The sequence below is a fragment of the Danio aesculapii genome, chromosome 7 (assembly GCF_903798145.1).
Source record: "Danio aesculapii chromosome 7, fDanAes4.1, whole genome shotgun sequence".
In the NCBI taxonomy this organism is placed as follows: Eukaryota; Metazoa; Chordata; class Actinopteri; order Cypriniformes; family Danionidae; genus Danio; species Danio aesculapii.
This window is the reverse complement of record NC_079441.1, coordinates 29,931,595-29,949,953: the sequence shown is the minus strand read 5'-3', so window position 1 is coordinate 29,949,953 and position 18,359 is coordinate 29,931,595. Positions and strand designations below refer to the sequence as shown.

Here is an 18,359-nt window from a genome sequence, read left to right as displayed (position 1 = left end):
ATGTACTGTATCAGGTTAACTCGCTATATCCTCATATCGCGTGTAAAGCCACGTTGAAAACGCGACGCGTGCCGCTTTGTTTACGGATCGTCAGCTTTTCCTACACACAAGCAACGGTAAAGTTTCAAAATAGTTCAGCTCAGGTTCGAGGTGAGGTGTCTAAATTGCACCCAGCAAGCTGAACTGGCGCTCGGCGTGTGTGTTGTGTTCTCTGAGGAGGAGTGTAATGTGTGTGTGTGTGTGTGTGTGTGTGTGTGTGTGTGTGTGTGTGTGTGTCTCCTCTGAGGAGGGACGTGTGTGTGTGTGTGTGTGTCTCCTCTTAGGAGAGTAATGTGTGCGTGTGCGTGTGTGTGTGAAAAACCAGCGAAAAGAGCAGGTAGTTTGTGAGGGGCTAGGAGATCTCCTCGCCAGTTCTTGGACTTTTTGCTCAATAAAATAGTTAGTCATCAGTATTTTCTAGTCCATCGTCTGTATTTACATTCACCCACTGGCAGCCAAAATCCACTATAAAGCGTGAGTGCACTGTGACTACTTTTATATTGTAGATTAGCAGCTGGGCATTTCACTCTGTCTCGCGCTGAAGCCTTGTCCGTGTCGACCAATCGCAGCAGGCTGTCATCGGTCCAATCAGCGCAAATTAGCTTCGTGCTGAGGAGGGGTTTGGGAACAAAGAAATCACTGAACGATTCATATGGGAGTCGCTGGGATAATTAGGTAAAACTAAATGCAGATTATAAGACCATGAAAGTGTTGTTTAACCTTGCATGCATATTACACTGTTGTTGGAGACCCTTACAACCAAAATATGACCCTATTTCATGTATAATATGGGCTCTTTAAGTGACGTTACTTACATTTTAAAAACTGAGATTCAGTTACCACCTTTAATTGAAACATTTATGTTCAATTAGCTTTTTGTAGCTCTAAAATAAAACAATCAACCAAAAAAAGTTTTCCATCTGCCTTCTCTGATGTGATGAGGGTCCAAATCAAAGTTTACAATGCAACTTTGGCCCACGGGTCATACTTTGGGCATCTCAGATTTAGTGTATGCTGTACAGGAGCAGTAGATTGTGCTGAACTTGTGTTGTCATTTCATGGCAGAGAGCCGACCCTCATGGCTCAGGGCTGAGCTATATAAGTAGCGGACACAGACCTGGGTTTCACATTCACTCTCTCTCTACTCTCTACTATTTAGCTGAAAGTACATCACAGAACAGGAGTACTTTCCATTCACAAAGAAACATTTACTTTGGTAAAGTATCACATTCTCAGCCTTTCTTCTTTCTTTACTCTAGATGATTTTTAGAATTCTGACAATTCTAAAACTGTTTCCTGTTAAGTCATTTCTATGCGGTTGTATTATTTTTTTACTATGTTTCTGATTGTTGGTTATGGGTTTTTGAACAAAATTGTTGAGTTTGGATGGTTTTTTTTTATTAACTTGCTTGTTTACTACATTTCATTATGTAATATTCCATTGTTCCTTTAAACAAGTATGACAATAAGATCGCTAATAATGTACATCAATTTGGATGGATCTAATTTAAGAAATGTTACATTTTATAGATATTTTTGCATTAAATTAGTCATAGTTTGTCTTAAAAACTGACTATACTGTAAAAGAAATTGCCATGCAGTTCATATGGAATGTGTAGTTAGGTCTGAGTTTTCTGGCAGGATGTAAAAACAGTTGTGCATTCCCTTGACGCATAGTGATGGCTCTCACAGATGTGATATTTGAGAGCAGCTAAAAATCTAAGTACTTAAGCTCTTTCTCTGCAGCTTTTTTCCCCAGCATGAACTCAACTGTAATAATACTTTATCTTGTTCAAGGTCTTTGAGTGGTTTCTGTGAAATGGGCCATCAAAATAAACTGTTACCAAAAACATTCCGTTTGAGTGTTAGTAGACTAGTACATTAGTAGATTAGTACTGTTAGTAGACAGACATTTGACTGTCTGCTTAATACCTGTAGATACTGCTTCTTCAACAGACATTTAACTGACTATAAGAAACATTGCAAGTACGTCAACTTACACTAACCCTAACCCCAACCTAAAAGTCTACTTATAATCTAATCAGAATTAGTTGGCATTTAAATACAATATAACTTAAATTCAACAAACAGACCATCAAAATAGTGTGACCATGTTTTTAAACACTAATTTTAGAATTCTTCTTTGGTCAGTTTGAATCTCGAAAGGTTGACATGAGTTCATTACCAGCTGAACATATGGGAGCTTTCTGAATGATAAACTGAAATGAAAACACTGTGGTCCATTTATTTCTGTGCAGTCATTATGATATCTGATTGGCATAGGATCTGAGTCTGGACTATTCTTAGTGTGAGGGAGCGGCGTGTGTGAGAGGGTCTTTGTTGGAGGTCATTCACCGGGAGCCAGGATGGGCTGCCTCTCAATATGGACCTTTCTTTTGCTTCTACTGGGAATTACAGGCACCATTTCTCAAGGTTTGTCTGGCCATGACCTCTATTAATATGTCATTTTCATTAAGCACATTTGACACAATTATAAATCAAGCTAATGAAAAAAAGAAATCTGGCACATCATGCTTATGGCAGAAGTGGAAAGATTTCAACAGAATGTTGACAGCTGGCTCTTAGAAACAGGACTCTTCCAATTCCCCAGCCCCCAAACCTCTCTTCAGCAAACCCATTATGGAAGGAAAGGCAACATTGTTCTTGAATCCCCCAGTATGTTCAGAAGCTGAGGTGTATTGCCTGCCAGCGGCAGAAAGCCACCTGCTAGCAATTGGTTCTGCTGTGTGTGTGAACCCCTAGTGGAAATATTCGTTAGATGGTAAGAATAAGGAAAGTGTTAAGCAATAATCTGAAGAGGGGGAAATCACATGAAAGCAAAAGACGCAATAGTCATTAGCAGGGCTCATGATAATTAGCCTTGATTAACACACAAAATACTTTATTTTCCTTACCACATCAAAAGCAAGTTACACCCATCATTGAACTAAATGAACATATTTTTCAAAAATAATTAAACAAAAAACTTTAGCAGCTTTCATTTCCTCATTAGGTACATGGAGAGGTATGATGGGGACATCATGGAGACCAAACCCAGCTGTATACCATAATGAAGGTATGTTTGTGAGTTTTAGATCACACTGCAAAAATAAAAAATAAAAATCTGAGGTTTTCTCTTGTTTCAGTCCAAATATTTACCATTTTAAAAAGGTGTCTTATAAGAAAAATCTAGAAATAATAAGATTTCAGTACATGGAAGTGTGTAAGGCTCAAACACCACTGTTTCCTAGGATTTATGTAAATTATGCGAATATGAAACCCCTGTAGAAAAACAGGCCTATCTTAATAATACAGACGTTGCTTGTGGGATTATTTATTAGCATGCCCTCAACATTTGGAAGTATTTTAGGTCACATTCTTGTCAACCGGACCTGCGCAAGTCATGAGGTTCATCAGCCAAAACACAGACTGATAAGTTGCCCAAGGCATCATTAAAATGCATGCCTAGGCTGTTTGATTAACCACAGCTTTTCCTAGTGAGATTATAACAATGATCATTTTCCTCCCTTATTTTTAAGTTTTACTAAGTTTACAGAAAACTTACAATGTGGGACTCTACCAGACCAAAATGCGGAATATATAGCTTATACATTTATTCAGCACCACCCCAATATGAGGCATAAGTTATGTTTAATTAATGTTAAAAAGCACTTAGGCATCTGTTCATTTATCATGTTTATTGTATACAGGCAGTATATTCTGTTTAAGGAGAAACTTATATGAATCTGACTTTTTTTTCTAAAAACAAGACAGTTGTTTTATTTTCTAGAAAATACACCACCTGACAAAAGTCCTGATGCCTATCCAAGTTTTAGGAACAACAAATAATAACTTGACTTCTAGTTGATCATTTGGTATCAAAAGTGGCTGATATGAAAGGCAAATGCCTCTAGATTACGCTTATTTTACCAAAATACTATCATACCTTGATTTTTAATTATTTAATTAGGACAGTAAGGTCTGACTTTGTTTAGACAAGTCTTGTCGCTTATTAATAGTCATCTGGAATGGCAAAGTGTTCTTGCAGGACTCTCATATTTCATCAAGATTCTTTGAATTCATCTTCAGTGCCTCCTCCATCTTACCCCAGACATGTTCAATAATGTTCATGTCTGGTGACTGGACTTGCCAATCCTAAATGTGGAGGATGATGAAGTATGAAAAGGACTGCAATCCTGCTGAAGAATTTGCCCTCTCCTGTGGTTTGTAATGTAGTGGGTGGCACAAATGTCTGGATACCTCAGGCTGTTGATGTTCCCATCCACTCTGCAGACCAATCGCATGTCCTCATACTGAATGTTATTCCAAACCATGATTTTTTTCCTTCACCAAACTTGACTAATCTCTAGAATCTGAGAATCTGAGAATCTTGGGTCCAAGCGGGTTCCAATAGGTCTTCTGCAGTATTTGTGATGATTGGGATGCAGTTCAACAGATGATTCATCTGAAAATTCTGACACTTTTCCAAATGATCAATTAGAAGTCAAGTTATTATTTGTTGCTCTTACAACTGGGATTGATGATAAGACATAGTGTACATGGAAATTTGAGATATTTGGACTAAAAACAAGACAAAACCTCTGTTTTTTTTTTCTTCCTCTGTGTAATGAAAGTTCAAACTGACTGACATTGAAAATCTTTCCTCAGATAATTATGAGTGGACCACATGGTTCAATGTAGATCACCCTGGTGGGAAAGGAGATTATGAGAAGCTGAATGTAATTCGTTATTATTATCGAGCCCGTGTGTGTGAGGTTCCTCGAGCTCTGGAGGCACGGACCACCGAATGGATCCCAGCTCGCAGCACTGGGGAAAGAGTTCATGCTGACCCAGCTGGGGGCTTCTGGTGTGTCAATGATGAACAGCCTTTTGGGAAGAACTGCTCAAACTATGCTGTGCGCTTCCTCTGTCCCAGAGGTAAGCAATTATTAAAATCTAATGAAGGTTGATAGTCCAAATTAAAACAGCTTGTGTAGTGCATTAAAGAGAATAACATTTATAGTATATTTAATCTGTAATAATCCTAGATCAGTTTTATTTTGCATGTTTTCTTTAATATTTAATTTTCTTGTCAGAATGAATGGTACATTCTTAATAATAAAGAAGCTGATTTCAGAAATAACTGTAATTTAACTTGTGTTTTTAGTTCACCTCCAACTTTAGTCTTTGTTATAATTTGTCCCACTTGTCTTCTGTTGAACACTAAAATGTTGGTAACAGTTGATTGTAAAGCAATTGGCTTAGCTGTTATCAACTGTCTGTTAACCAAGGCCAAATCTCACCAGAAGTAGTAGGTCATCCGGGTGGTACTTCAAATTTTATGAATTTGGACATGCTACTTGGCATGTATACACAACACACTACTGTTTTTAGTGTACTATATAGAATGGAAGTAGGCGATTTCGCACGCAACACAACGTTCTGTAAAATATTAGATTTTGGGTTAAACTTATATAAACTTCGGAAGACCTTGAGGGTGAGTAAATATAATTATTTGTGTCAACCATCACTTCAATAAAGTAAAATTTTAAGCCAATAACATTATTGAAAATCCAGAGTATGTAGATTTATATTAATGCGTTCTCTCTCTATTCAGACATTGTGTCAGATGTTGAAGAAGGAATATGGGGTCAGTGGTCAGATTGGAGTCTGTGTCCTGCTCAGTGTGATGAAGAAGCAACACAACATCGCTCTAGAAGCTGCCAATCTAATTCCAAACAATGCAGTGGAAAAAGTGTTGAGGCCAGATCATGCCATGGTCCACCATGCCCACGTAATGAATCTATTGAGTTTTCATGCATTCATTTTCTTTTCAGCTTAGCCCTTTTATTTATCAGCGATCGCCACAGCGGAATGAACCGCCAACTTATCCAGCATATATTTTACACAGTGAATGCCCTTCCAGCTGTAACCCATCACTGGGAAACACCCATATCATTCACCATATCATCATTCTTACACACACACAACCGAAAATTTTAGCTTACCAACCTATAGCACATCTTTGGACTTGTGGGGCAAACCGGAGGAAACCCACGCGAACACGGGGAGAAAATGCAAACTCCATCTATTGAGTTTACTAAAAGTTATATAAAAGTTAACAATAATTTCATTGTCAGTTACAAATGAAACTAACCTTTACTGTCATACAGTCATAGTTACAACCATATGTTGTTTTACATTTTCTAATTTAATTTACACTTTTAAATAAAAAAACTAACAAAAAGTTTTTTCATAGGTTGTGATTTGCAATGCATTGTGGGCACTGTAAACAGTGAGTGTGATGGCTGCATGTGCCAGGATCATACAGTGTTAGGCTCAGTTCGTAGTGCTGGGGGACTCCCTGCACCTGGAGCTGCAATCCTGCGTGCTGGTTCCAGCCCCAAACTCCTCACTGTTACTGATCACAATGGTCACTTCCAAGTCCCTGGAATCTGCCCTGATGGCAACACAACTCTGATGGTCAAGCTGAATAATCATGCTCCACAGCAAGTAACTGTGCCCCCAAGCAAAGAACGCACTACCGTCCTTCTTTTGAGGCTTGAACGAGCAAGTAATAATCTTTAAACACATTGAATGCAAATGACAAATGGACTATCTGTATTAGCATTAGATTATTACCTCAAGAAGAGATGAGAAAACATGTATCGCTGTGTTCCTTAGAAAAACTCCATGTGCTGAAAAACCCTGAGGATAGGGCCAGAAGGGAAGGTCAGACCGCTGCATTCTGTTGTAAGATCGATGGCACTCCTGGACCAAGCAGTTATGAATGGTGAGTCCAAGCTTACAGATTTCATTTAAGATGATATTAAAGGATAAATAGAATTTAGGTTTGCATCTGATCAAACAAACCAGGTTAACGTGAAGTTCTTGATAATTAAGAGTAGGTCCTGACAGAATGGTGGCAAAACTGCAGAATTATATGTGGTTAAAAATCACTGTTGTTAATCTTTAGGTTCCACAATGGTACTCTGCTGGACAGGAGTCAGTATCAGTATGATGAGACACTGGTTTTGAGAAATCTTAGTTTGGACCATGTTGGTGAATACTACTGCAGAGGCAGCAATGAAAACGGAGCCATCAAATCCAAACCAGCCACCCTCACAGTTATTGGTGTGTCTTTTCATTGTACTTCATCTACATATTAACCTAAAATGCATCTGTGGAATTACTTAGCAAATATTGCGATCTTAACTTTGTATATATCTATTTTCTTTCTATTCCTTTGTTAAGGTCAAAAAGAACCATCATGCAACCCTAGGCCTGATTCCCATTTGATCCGCTTACCACATGACTGCTTTCAAAACGAAACTAACTCTTTATACTTTGATGTGGGAAGATGCCCAACAACCAAGTGCACAGGGAAGCTGGATAATGGCATCAGATGCAAAGATTCAGTTTCCTACTGCTGTGGAGTTTCAAATCTGGAGGAGAGAGAGATTACATGTCAGGGATATCAATTACCCATCATGGTGGTGACACAGTGTGGTTGCAAAAAATGTGTGGACACAAAAGCTATAGTTCGTGGACGTGCCATCGCAGCAGATACTGGAGAGCCCATGAGGTTTGGACACATCTACATGGATGGTGTAAAATTAAGTCGGACTGGATACAAAGGCACATTCTCAATCCAGGTGCCAACAAACACAGAGCGCCTGGTGCTCACATTTGTGGACAGCATGCAGAAGTTTGTCAACACCACAAAAGTACTACCATTCAATCCTAGAGGGGGAGCTGTGTTCCACGAGGTCAAACTGCTGAGGAAAAAGCCAGCTGTGATCATAAGCTCAAGAGAGACCAATAAGCTTGATCTTGGGGAGGTAGAAGGCCAGGATCCTGTTGCTGAGATTGAGATCCCTCCAAATGCATTCTATAAAGAGAATGGAGAGGTGTTTATGGGAAACGTCAAGGCCAGCGTGACTTTCCTAGACCCCAGGGATGTTTCAACAGCAGCAGCTGCTCAGAGTGATCTCAACTTCATTGGTGATGAAGGTGACACTCTGCCCTTGAGAACCTATGGAATGTTCTCAGTAGACTTTAGGGATGAAGAAGGAGGGGAGTCACTCAATGCTGGAGAGGTAAAAGTCAGACTCGATGCTGCACAGGTGAAGATGCCCGAACATTTAAAGACCATGAAATTATGGTCTCTAAATCCTGAAACAGGTTTGTGGGAAGAGGAAGGCCATTTCCATGCTGAGAAGAAGCAACGAGGTAAAAGAGAGGAGAGGACATTCCTCATAGGTAACATGGAAATTCGTGAAAGACGGCTGTTTAACTTGGATGTACCTGAAAACAGGAGATGTTATGTGAAAGTGCGGGCTTTTCGAAGTGAGCGATACATGCCAAGTGAGCAAACTGAAGGAGTCGTGATGACTTTAATAAATATGGAGCCCACACCAGGGTTTTCAACCAACCCTCGGGCTTGGGGTAGATTTGACAGTGTCATCACTGGCCCAAATGGTGCATGCCTTCCAGCCTTCTGCGATGAACAGAAACCAGATGCATATTCAGCCTATGTCATGGCCAACCTTGGGGGAGAAGAATTAGAGGCAGTAGCGTCATCTCCAAAGTTGAATCCTAACATCATAGGTGTCCCACAACCCTATTTGAATAAACTCAACTATAGACGCACAGATCACGATGATCCTAGAATTAAAAAAACAGCATTTAGCATTAATGTGGCCAAACCCAGGATAAATGTGGCTGAGGAAGCCAATGGTCCAGTCTATCCATTTGACAAGCTTAAAGAGTGTGAGGAAGCTTCATTCAGTGCAGCTCACTTCCGTTTCTCGAGAGTTGAAGGTGATCGGTATGATTACAACACAGTGCCTTTCAATGAGGATGATCCTATGAGTTGGACTGAAGACTATTTGAGTTGGTGGCCAAAGCCCATGGAATACAGGGCCTGCTACATTAAAGTAAAACTCAACAGTCCCCATGAGCTCAACGTTCGGTCTCGAAATATGGGAGGTACCCATCCAAGAACTGTTGGTCAACTTTATGGCATTCGTGACACCAGAAGCATTCGAGACATGGACCAAACAACAGTTTCAGCAGTGTGTCTTGAGTTTAAATGTAGTGGGATGCTCTACGATCAAGACAGAGTGGATCGAACCCTTGTGAAGGTAATGCCTCAGGGAAGCTGCAAGAGAGATGGTGTAAACAGCATGCTCCAGGAATACTTGGTGAATCACCTTCCACTGGCAGTCAATAATGACACAAATGAGTTCACCATGCTTGCACCTTTGGACCCTCTGGGCCACAACTATGGTATCTATACAGTGACTGACCAAGACCCCAGGACAGCAAAAGAAATTGCGCTTGGCCGTTGCTTTGATGGTACCTCAGATGGCACATCTCGAGTCATGAAAAGCAATGAAGGAGTGGCATTAACATTCACCTGTGGTGACAAAGAGGTCACTAGGCAAAGTATGTTCCAGCAGATACAGAACTCACTGGGTCAGGCCACAGCAGGAAGTGCTCGGCCAGGAAGAGGTAACCGGAGACAGAGAGGAAGTTCAACAGCACCTCGCAGCAGTCAGAGGAGGAGTACTCGTAATTCCAACACACGTTCCCAGACCCTTGGTTGATAACTAAAGGACTTTAAAAGAAAAGAAAAAAAAATCGACACAAGACAAACCCATTCCCTACGGGGACTGCTCTTATGAGAGTCATGTTTTAACAGTTACTGGTTTTTTTTTTTACTGCAATTTTGAAAAGAAAATTAATATTAGTGATTTTTTTTTTTTTTGGCTACTTTTATCAATTCATTTTTAGCACCATCTACAGTAAGGCTAACAAAAATGTATTTTTATATACATTTTTAAAGCAACTGAAGAGGAATGTGTGCTTTATACTTTTTTTATTTTACATATTTTTATTCATGTGTACTGTGGTTATTTTACTACTTGAAATTGTAAATACTCAAGATATTTATTGCATACTTCAGAGTATCAGTGCTGAGCAGCTAAACATCTCCAAACAAACATATATGCCATTTATTCAACATTAATTGGAAAAACTCGGAAGTTGTCCAAGCTCTAATAAAAAAATACCAAGTGGTTCCTTCAGACCAATGATTTTATTAAATTAAATTCTTTAAAAAAAACAATGCCTTAGAGTCTTTGTATTGTCTGAGTCCAATTTAACCATTTGTAAAAAAAAAAAAAAAAAAATGTATTGAACTGTTTTTATTAACACTTTTGTTGATAAATAAATGTGCATTTTTGCTTCAGAACAAGAGGATAAAAATGTTCCACATTATCAGGAGAGCAGTAATTGAATATCATTAAACCAATGATCAAGCGTGCAGCAGTGAGTACTTAATTTAAAATATACTTTGCTTAACAAACAACAGCACAAGTAGGCTATTGTGCAATTCTGTGGCATGGCCAAAATTCAACAGATTAAGATGCTTAGTTTTTACTTTGATTTTACCACTGTATTTACTCGTGTTGTTTTAATTTTAATCATTAAATTTTGATTCTTAATTTTCAACTTTTTTCCAATTGCGCTAAAAAATGCAAGAAAATACAACCAATCTTTCTTGGAAGAAATTAATTTGCATAGAGAATCACATTTACTGTGTAACTGGAATTGCACAGCTTTAAAAACAAAGTAATTTTCAACCGGGGCGAGGGGGATTCTGCAAAGTTCTCTATAAGGCATTGGAATTCATATTTTGGCCAATCAGCAAATGCCTCCATAAAAAATATCCCACATCATACAGTCCATTTTAAATTCAAGGCCATCTGAATAAATTTGCTTCTCCCCAGTTGTCGCTGGGGTGCAAAGGGCTGATAGCAGCTTTATGAAGAGTCTGTCACCACTGGAAAGGGTTGACACATTGTTCAGTTTTCAAGATGGCAACAAGTAGCATGAAAAGGGTAATGTTGCATGTCTGCAGAGGTGTCTGGGCACAGAGGGAATGGGCAGGGGAATGATGATCCTTTGTCACATGAAGTCATCATATTCATTGCCGTAGCCACCGTCAAAACCACCATAGTCAGCAAAGTCATCTTTCATGTTTGCTTTCAATCCACCACCAGGTACAACACCTTTTTTCTTTTTCTTATTTGCCTTCTTTTCCTATGAGTTACACAACAGCAACAAATCAACATTGTTCTGTTCACATTTTGATAGTAATAAACATCAGAACTGTAATGAAACAATGAATGAGCGGTTGTAAATGCAAATAGGGTCCTTGACTGAATCATAATAAAGGCATTTCCACTTAACAGACAACAATTGTCTCACCTTTTCTTGCTTTTGTTTTTCAGTGAGCAGAACCGATAAAGAATTAGATATTTTCTTCAGGTCATCTACTTCCACTATACAGAGAACAACAAAAATAGAGAACAGAATTACAAGCCTTCATACTGTACATGTGTGTGTATTTGTGTTTAAGCAATCCAATATATAATCTAACAGCTGGGAGAAACAAATCGGTAATTCATTAAAGGGACCTATTATGCAAAAAATCCCTTTTATAAGAGGTTTAAGCACAGTTGTGTGGCAAGAGTGTCAATATACTTTTCTATAAATCACACTTGATAAAAACAGCCTGCAGAAACACTTCCATTGACCTTCTCCCTTTGTACATGTCATCATGGAGGAAAGTCCCACTCATTAGTGATGAGCTCTCAATCAAGAATTATTTCACGTGGTCGCCATTTTAAAAGCGAAATCGAGGCTGCGGTGGGAAGAAACCCAGAAGTATCACCTGGAGTCACACAAGAACGTTCCTGTTAGTGAAGAGAAACTGACACAAATTTATCATGTCACCACTTTCCGAGTGACCCGAAGGTCCATTCTGAATGGATGATGAAAATAAAAAGGATATCAGATCTCATTTTCCTCTAAGTTAAGGGAAATGGCACTAGTTAGCTAACGTTATCTTTATCAAACACACGTTTTAGATGCTGTTTATCAAATTCAAGTTAATGAACTGATTCTTTCACTATATTAGACTCGTCACGATACTGAATTTCGATACTGAAATAAAAAAATAATAATAAAAATTTAAATTTCCTGCTAACATTCAAGCACTGTTGAGCACGTTCTGAAACACCACTGATTTGCCATAACATTTCACCAGTGCTCAACAGAAATGACTGTGATTGGCTGTGAAGGTCATTTGTTCACTGCACTTTACTCGGTGAAAAGTGGTGAACTGATGACCTTCCCGGCCAATCACAATCATTTCTGTTAAGCACTGGTGAATGCTATGGCAAATCAGTGGTTTATGAACTCGCTTAAATGTTAGCGGGAAATGGACGTTTTTTTAAATTTCAGTACCTATTACAGACAAAACGAGGGTGTGCTACAGAGGACTGCATTGTTTTATCGCTCACTGGGTTACATAGGCTAAAGCAGTGAAGCCCCAACGGTGTTTACCTGGTGCTGTGAACTGAATGCTTGGACACTCAAGCGTATTACTCTTAAAGACAATGTGATTTTGTTTGATGCCTAATGTGCTTTTGATTGTTTAAATTAAACGTAACTGAATGATATTAAAGTGTTGTTTACACCATATCTGCACTTTGAAGCTGCGGCCACAGCTGGAGGTTTGTACAGTGCTGATCCTATAATTCCAGGTCTCTTCCCACCGCAGCCTCGCTTTCATTTTTGAAATGGCAGCCACGTGAAATAAGTGTAGAATAAACAGCCCTAAGTGAAAAGCAACCATCCACCAGTAAGAGTTTTCGCACTGTACCTGTTAAGATAATGTCAGCGACTAAGAGGCATTATAAATGTGGAGTTTTTGGACACACAAATGAATAGACTTTCAGACTTTCTTCTGAGCCACTTTAGAAATGTTCTGTTTTTCAGAGATAACGTCCATCCTGTTTTTGAACAGATGTTTGTAGCTCTGCCATATTTTTAAAAGAGCACAATCTCATTTGAATTAAGTGACAGTTGCCAAAACAGCACAATTTGGATCAAAGCCTAAAAGGTGCAGTTTCAAAGAGTTATAAAAAATTATTTGTGGGGAATGAATCAGACACTTATTTTACATCTTGTAATAAGGGGCATAATAGGTCCTCTTGAAAAAAAAAAGCTTATAAAAACTGGGTTATAATTAAATGGGTATAAAATATTTTGCACTTACATGAAATACAAAGCTCTCGAAACAGCGATTCCAAAAAGCTTGAATAATGCACGGATTTTTCAAACTGCGTTATCTTTTCTTTCAGTAATTTTTCAAATGTAACAAAGTCATCTTTGGATGAAGGGCACATGGCTTCAATTCCAGAGGCGTTAGTTGTGTTAACAGTAGTTGAGGCGTTTGCAGCAGCAGGATCCACACCTGAAGACAGGAAGTTCATCGAATAACTAATACATATACATATATATATATATATATATATATACACATATATATATATATATACACATATATATATATATATATATACACATATATATATATATATACATATATATATATATATATATATATATATATATATATATATATATATATATATATATATATATATATATATATATATATATATATATATATATATATATATATTTGAAGAAATTGGAAGACTTCACCAAAGTGCTGTTTCTTACCAAAAGCCTCACGGGCCAATTCCATGTCTGCCTCCTCCTGCAGCTTTTTCAGTCGAGCTTTTTCTGCTAGCTGCTCCTCTAACGTCAGACTCTCACTAACTGCCGTTTCTTGAATCTACTCATTTCATAAACAATACATAGTTATAAACTTACAAGATTAGGAATTAATGCTTAAAAACTAAAGGCTGGTTAATACTTCTGCATCGAGTGATCGTGGTGACCCACAGCACATACCTTGTGCGTAGTCGTGCATTTATACTTCTGCGTGCTGTTTGTGTTGCTCAGCAAATACACTTCGTGAAACACTAGCTGGCAGTAGGTTATGTTTGTCTGTTTCAAGTTTCTTTGCAGGTGTTTAGATTTTTCTGATTTTCCTTCATTCAGAGGCAGCAACCGGCAGGTGTGCAACAACTTTAATCAGAAGGTAAAGACAAAACATTGGGCTCACGGCTCTCAGCACCACTCACACTCGGCACAGCTACCAAGCCGACCAATCACAGAGCTTGAGATACACATCATTGCGATGTGTATTTACATTTTTTGAGAGGTGCACATCAGCATCGGCTTCAGCCACGGTGAGGGCTATGCGACCGCATGAAGGCTGCACCGGACCACATGGATGCGCTTGAGGCAGAAGTATAAATCAGCCTTAACAAATATACACCTAATAATTATGTTATTACCTTTTTCAACTCCTCTTGTTTTTTCTTTTGCAAAAGTTCTCTCTCTTTTATTTTGTCACTTAGTTTTTTCTTCTCAGGAGGTTTCACTTCTGTAAGAAAATGTAAAAATCAAACCATAAGAAAACTTGTCATGCAGTTAAAGTAGAACAGAAATTACAAAAAAGTAAAGCAAATTTCCAGAACATTAAATGAAGAATTTCAGAGATCACTGATTTAAAATAAAGTGAACGGCTACACACACTGAGGCTAGAAAATAAACAAAACAAAACAAAACCCAAAATAAAGTGAATCTCTTTAAATGGCCAGTTTTTAAAGATATATGCAATTGTGACTCCAACAGCTCAGCAGAGATCAATACCAGATATTTTCTGTTCGACTTTCTTCTCTTCCTCCTTCTCCTCTTCCTCATCATCCCAGTTATCCTACAGACAGAAAAGCACAGTGTGGCAACCGTATGCAAGATGATGGAATAATTTGGGCTCAAATAGTGTCACATTTATACATTAAAGACCCCCATCAAAGATTATGATGACAAGTGAAACTATTTCTCTTCAGCAATTAATTGATAAGTAGCTGTTATATAGAAACCTACAACAAAACTGATAACAGCTCATTTGCTTAATATTATTTTTAAGGTTACAGAATGAATTACAAAGCATTATTTCATTAATAACAATTGACAGTGGATACTCCAGAAAAAGGATCATTTAAACCCCTGAGGCACCAGTAAGCGGTTTTATTCAGCGTACACTTTCTAGAGCTGCTTTTAAACAAAGCAACACGCGGTATAATAACAGTACAATAATAACACAGGCGTGCACACATATCAGCTCGAGAAGGGACGGCGCGTGAGAGAATTCTAGATGTGCGCGTCACCAGAACACGCAACATGACTCAATCGCGTCATGACGTCAACAGGAACTCTATGGAATAAAATCGCTGTCATTAATATTTCGTGCGTAAATAAAATTCACGCATCCGTAATTATAAAATCGTAAAGGAAAACAGAGCGTACTCGTAATTTTACGAGGCTACAATTCCAAAATCTGCGATTAGAACAGACACAGATACGACAATTTGTTTTTGTTTGTTTATGACTGATAAATTTACGATGGGTGTACTTTACACACACGAATTACAGTTTCTCCACGGACACGAAGTCCTGATTACGAGTACGAATCAAACAGCGAGACTTCACTGTCAAAATTACGTCACCGCTTCCACAGGCATTAATAAACAAGCGAGAGTCATCGATCACAAGCGCCTGCTGGACGTTCGAGCTTACACACACCGTCTCAGATAAGATTTCTGTTATTCCCTCTTTGAGAAATGTCCGTCATGAGCTGTAATAAAGGTTGAGACTCAATGAGGTCCTATTTCGCTGTGTTTCTTGGACATTTTACAGAATCAAAATGAAGAACGGGCCGAGGATAGAGAGCTAGCATAATGTCAGTTAACGTTACAGGCAGCGAGCGCAGAGTCTCTCAGTGAATCGCTGAACAGTGTTTAACTATAACAGGACATCTGTTGATTAAGTCACCTTTTTTAAAGTCAGATCGAATATTGATCTATTATGTCATGAAGATATCAGCAAAAGGCAGTTTAAATATTTGGGAGTTTGTGCTTACCAGAAGTTTGTAACGTTAAACATTTATGAGACTATGAATCAAAATAAATAAATGTTAAATATGTGACCCCGGACCACAAAACCAGACATGAGGGGCAACCATCTGACACAGACCTGTATGTCACCTGAAAGCTGAATAATTAAGCTCCTCATTGATGTATGGAAAGGGGATGATATGTTCAGATATATATATATATATATATATATATATATATATATATATATATATATATATATATATATATATATATATATATATTATCTTTAAATTTGTACAAAGTAAGGTATTAGTAACTATTGATATAAATGTTTGTTATGTTATTTGTTATTATCTGTTTGTTATATTACTTGATTAAACTATTAGTTACATTATATTGTATTACTATAATTAATAAACTATTACCATAAACAGTTATATTACCATTTAGCCGTATACTATTCTGTGTGTTTCTCTCTTTCTGTGTGTGTTTGTTCTATATTGGTGATTGTTTAATTACTACAATATATTTTGCTTATTCTGGTTTATTTAAAGTTAATTAATTAATAAGAGTAAAACTTTTCTTTGTTTTATCTACCTATACTGGATAAATCTAATTTAATTTGTGTTATCTGGTAATCTTAGAGTATTTGAGAGTTATTTAAACAGTTAAAATAGGTGACTTAATCAACATATGTCATGTTATTGTTAAGTGATTCACTGAGAGACTCTGCGCTCGCTGCCTGTAACGTTAACTGACATTATGCTAGCTCTCTATCCTCGGCCCGTTCTTCATTTTGATTCTGTAAAATGTCCAAGAAACACAGCGAAATAGGACCTCATTGAGTCTCAACCTTTATTACAGCTCATGACGGACATTTCTCAAAGAGGGAATAACAGAAATCTTATCTGAGACGGTGTGTGTAAGCTCGAACGTCCAGCAGGCGCTTGTGATCGATGACTCTCGCTTGTTTATTAATGCCTGTGGAAGCGGTGACGTAATTTTGACAGTGAAGTCTCGCTGTTTGATTCGTACTCGTAATCAGGACTTCGTGTCCGTGGAGAAACTGTAATTCGTGTGTGTAAAGTACACCCATCGTAAATTTATCAGTCATAAACAAACAAAAACAAAATGTCGTATCTGTGTCTGTTCTAATCGCAGATTTTTGGAATTGTAGCCTCGTAAAATTACGAGTACGCTCTGTTTTCCTTTACGATTTTATAATTACGGATGCGTGAATTTTATTTACGCACGAAATATTAATGACAGCGATTTTATTCCATAGAACTCAACCAGCTGCTGCTGCCAGGCGCACAAATGGCAACATCCACATGACAGCGACTGGAAGTGAAACACAAACTCAGCCGAGAAAAGAAAAGCAAACGAAAACTAAAGCAAATTGCTACTAGCAAGAATGTAAATGCGGTGTACCTCTGCTAACAAGTATATTTAACAAGCTAATGTATCTAGAACATAAGTGACTAAGAGGAGTAAATCAATTGTCAGTACAATGAACTAAACACAAATACTGCAAACGAAGCTTCATGTGGTTCGCCACGGATCTAGAATAAGTCAAAACATTTCAACCACAGTCACTCACATGAACTGACCGATGTGTTGTCAAAACTTAACTTACATTAGTTTCTGTAAAGAGCTGTCAGTGTATTATTGCTAATGTAGAAACGTGTAAATAACAGGTCGGTCAACACGTTTGCTGACGTAAACAGAGAGAAACTGTCAGTGTAAGAGAAGCACCAGGAATCAAGAAGGCGCAACTGGATACAGCTGGTGTATCCCTAAATAAAACGGGCCTATTCTGGGCTAGCTAAACGGCTAAAAATACACCATGGTCGCCCATGTTACTTATGCTACCTTTAGCCACACGTGATTCGAGAAAGCAAAATTAAAACGACCAATACGCTGTTTAGCGATAAAGTTTTGATTACTTGCCCATTAGCACCTTACCTTCACGTCTTCTTCCTCGTCCTCGCCTTCCCATCTGTCCAGCCGTCCGGCGGTGGCAATTTTAATCGGCTCACTTGGCTCGAAGTTGTCAGCGTCTTTGGATAAACAAAATAATGTCGAGGTTTATCAGCGACCGACACCATTTCAAGCCCTCAACCTTTAAATATTGATAGTAATCCTTACCCCATTCGTCTGAATCCGCCATCTTGGCTAACTGTGAGTTAGTTAAACTAGTAGCTGAGAGAAAGCATGTGCACAGAGCTTCTCTGATCTACGCGCTTCTGCCTTCATGCTGACGGGATACCGGAGGACCGAGTGGAGCTGTGTGGCGACACCGTGTGGCGAATACGAGCACGACTCGCTCATCACTGCTGGACCCACATACAGTACAAGGCACGTGTGTGTCATAAACTATAGATAGTAATAACAATGGTTTATTGTGTTTATTGTTAAAAACAATCATCA

The 18,359-nt window shown here is 38.3% G+C and overlaps 2 protein-coding genes across 2 annotated transcripts; one reads left to right on the top strand and one right to left on the bottom strand.

Moving 5' to 3' along the window:
* The first annotated feature begins 2,384 nt into the window (after positions 1-2,384).
* cilp (cartilage intermediate layer protein, nucleotide pyrophosphohydrolase) lies at positions 2,385-9,684 on the top strand. Its single transcript, XM_056461595.1, has 8 exons — positions 2,385-2,472; positions 3,053-3,115; positions 4,708-4,977; positions 5,657-5,833; positions 6,299-6,613; positions 6,724-6,832; positions 7,016-7,173; positions 7,294-9,684. The coding sequence occupies exons 1-8, from the start codon at positions 2,406-2,408 to the stop codon at positions 9,648-9,650; spliced, it is 3,516 nt and encodes a 1,171-aa protein (XP_056317570.1). The 5' UTR covers positions 2,385-2,405; the 3' UTR covers positions 9,651-9,684.
* A 508-nt stretch (positions 9,685-10,192) lies between these two features.
* On the bottom strand, positions 10,193-18,213 carry eif3jb (eukaryotic translation initiation factor 3, subunit Jb). The gene is made up of 8 exons (XM_056461594.1): positions 18,078-18,213; positions 17,895-17,989; positions 14,683-14,746; positions 14,325-14,413; positions 13,642-13,756; positions 13,172-13,369; positions 11,317-11,390; positions 10,193-11,148 (listed from the first exon to the last, which is right to left on the bottom strand). The coding sequence occupies exons 1-8, from the start codon at positions 18,097-18,099 to the stop codon at positions 11,014-11,016; spliced, it is 792 nt and encodes a 263-aa protein (XP_056317569.1). The 5' UTR covers positions 18,100-18,213; the 3' UTR covers positions 10,193-11,013.
* Positions 18,214-18,359: the final 146 nt, after the last annotated feature.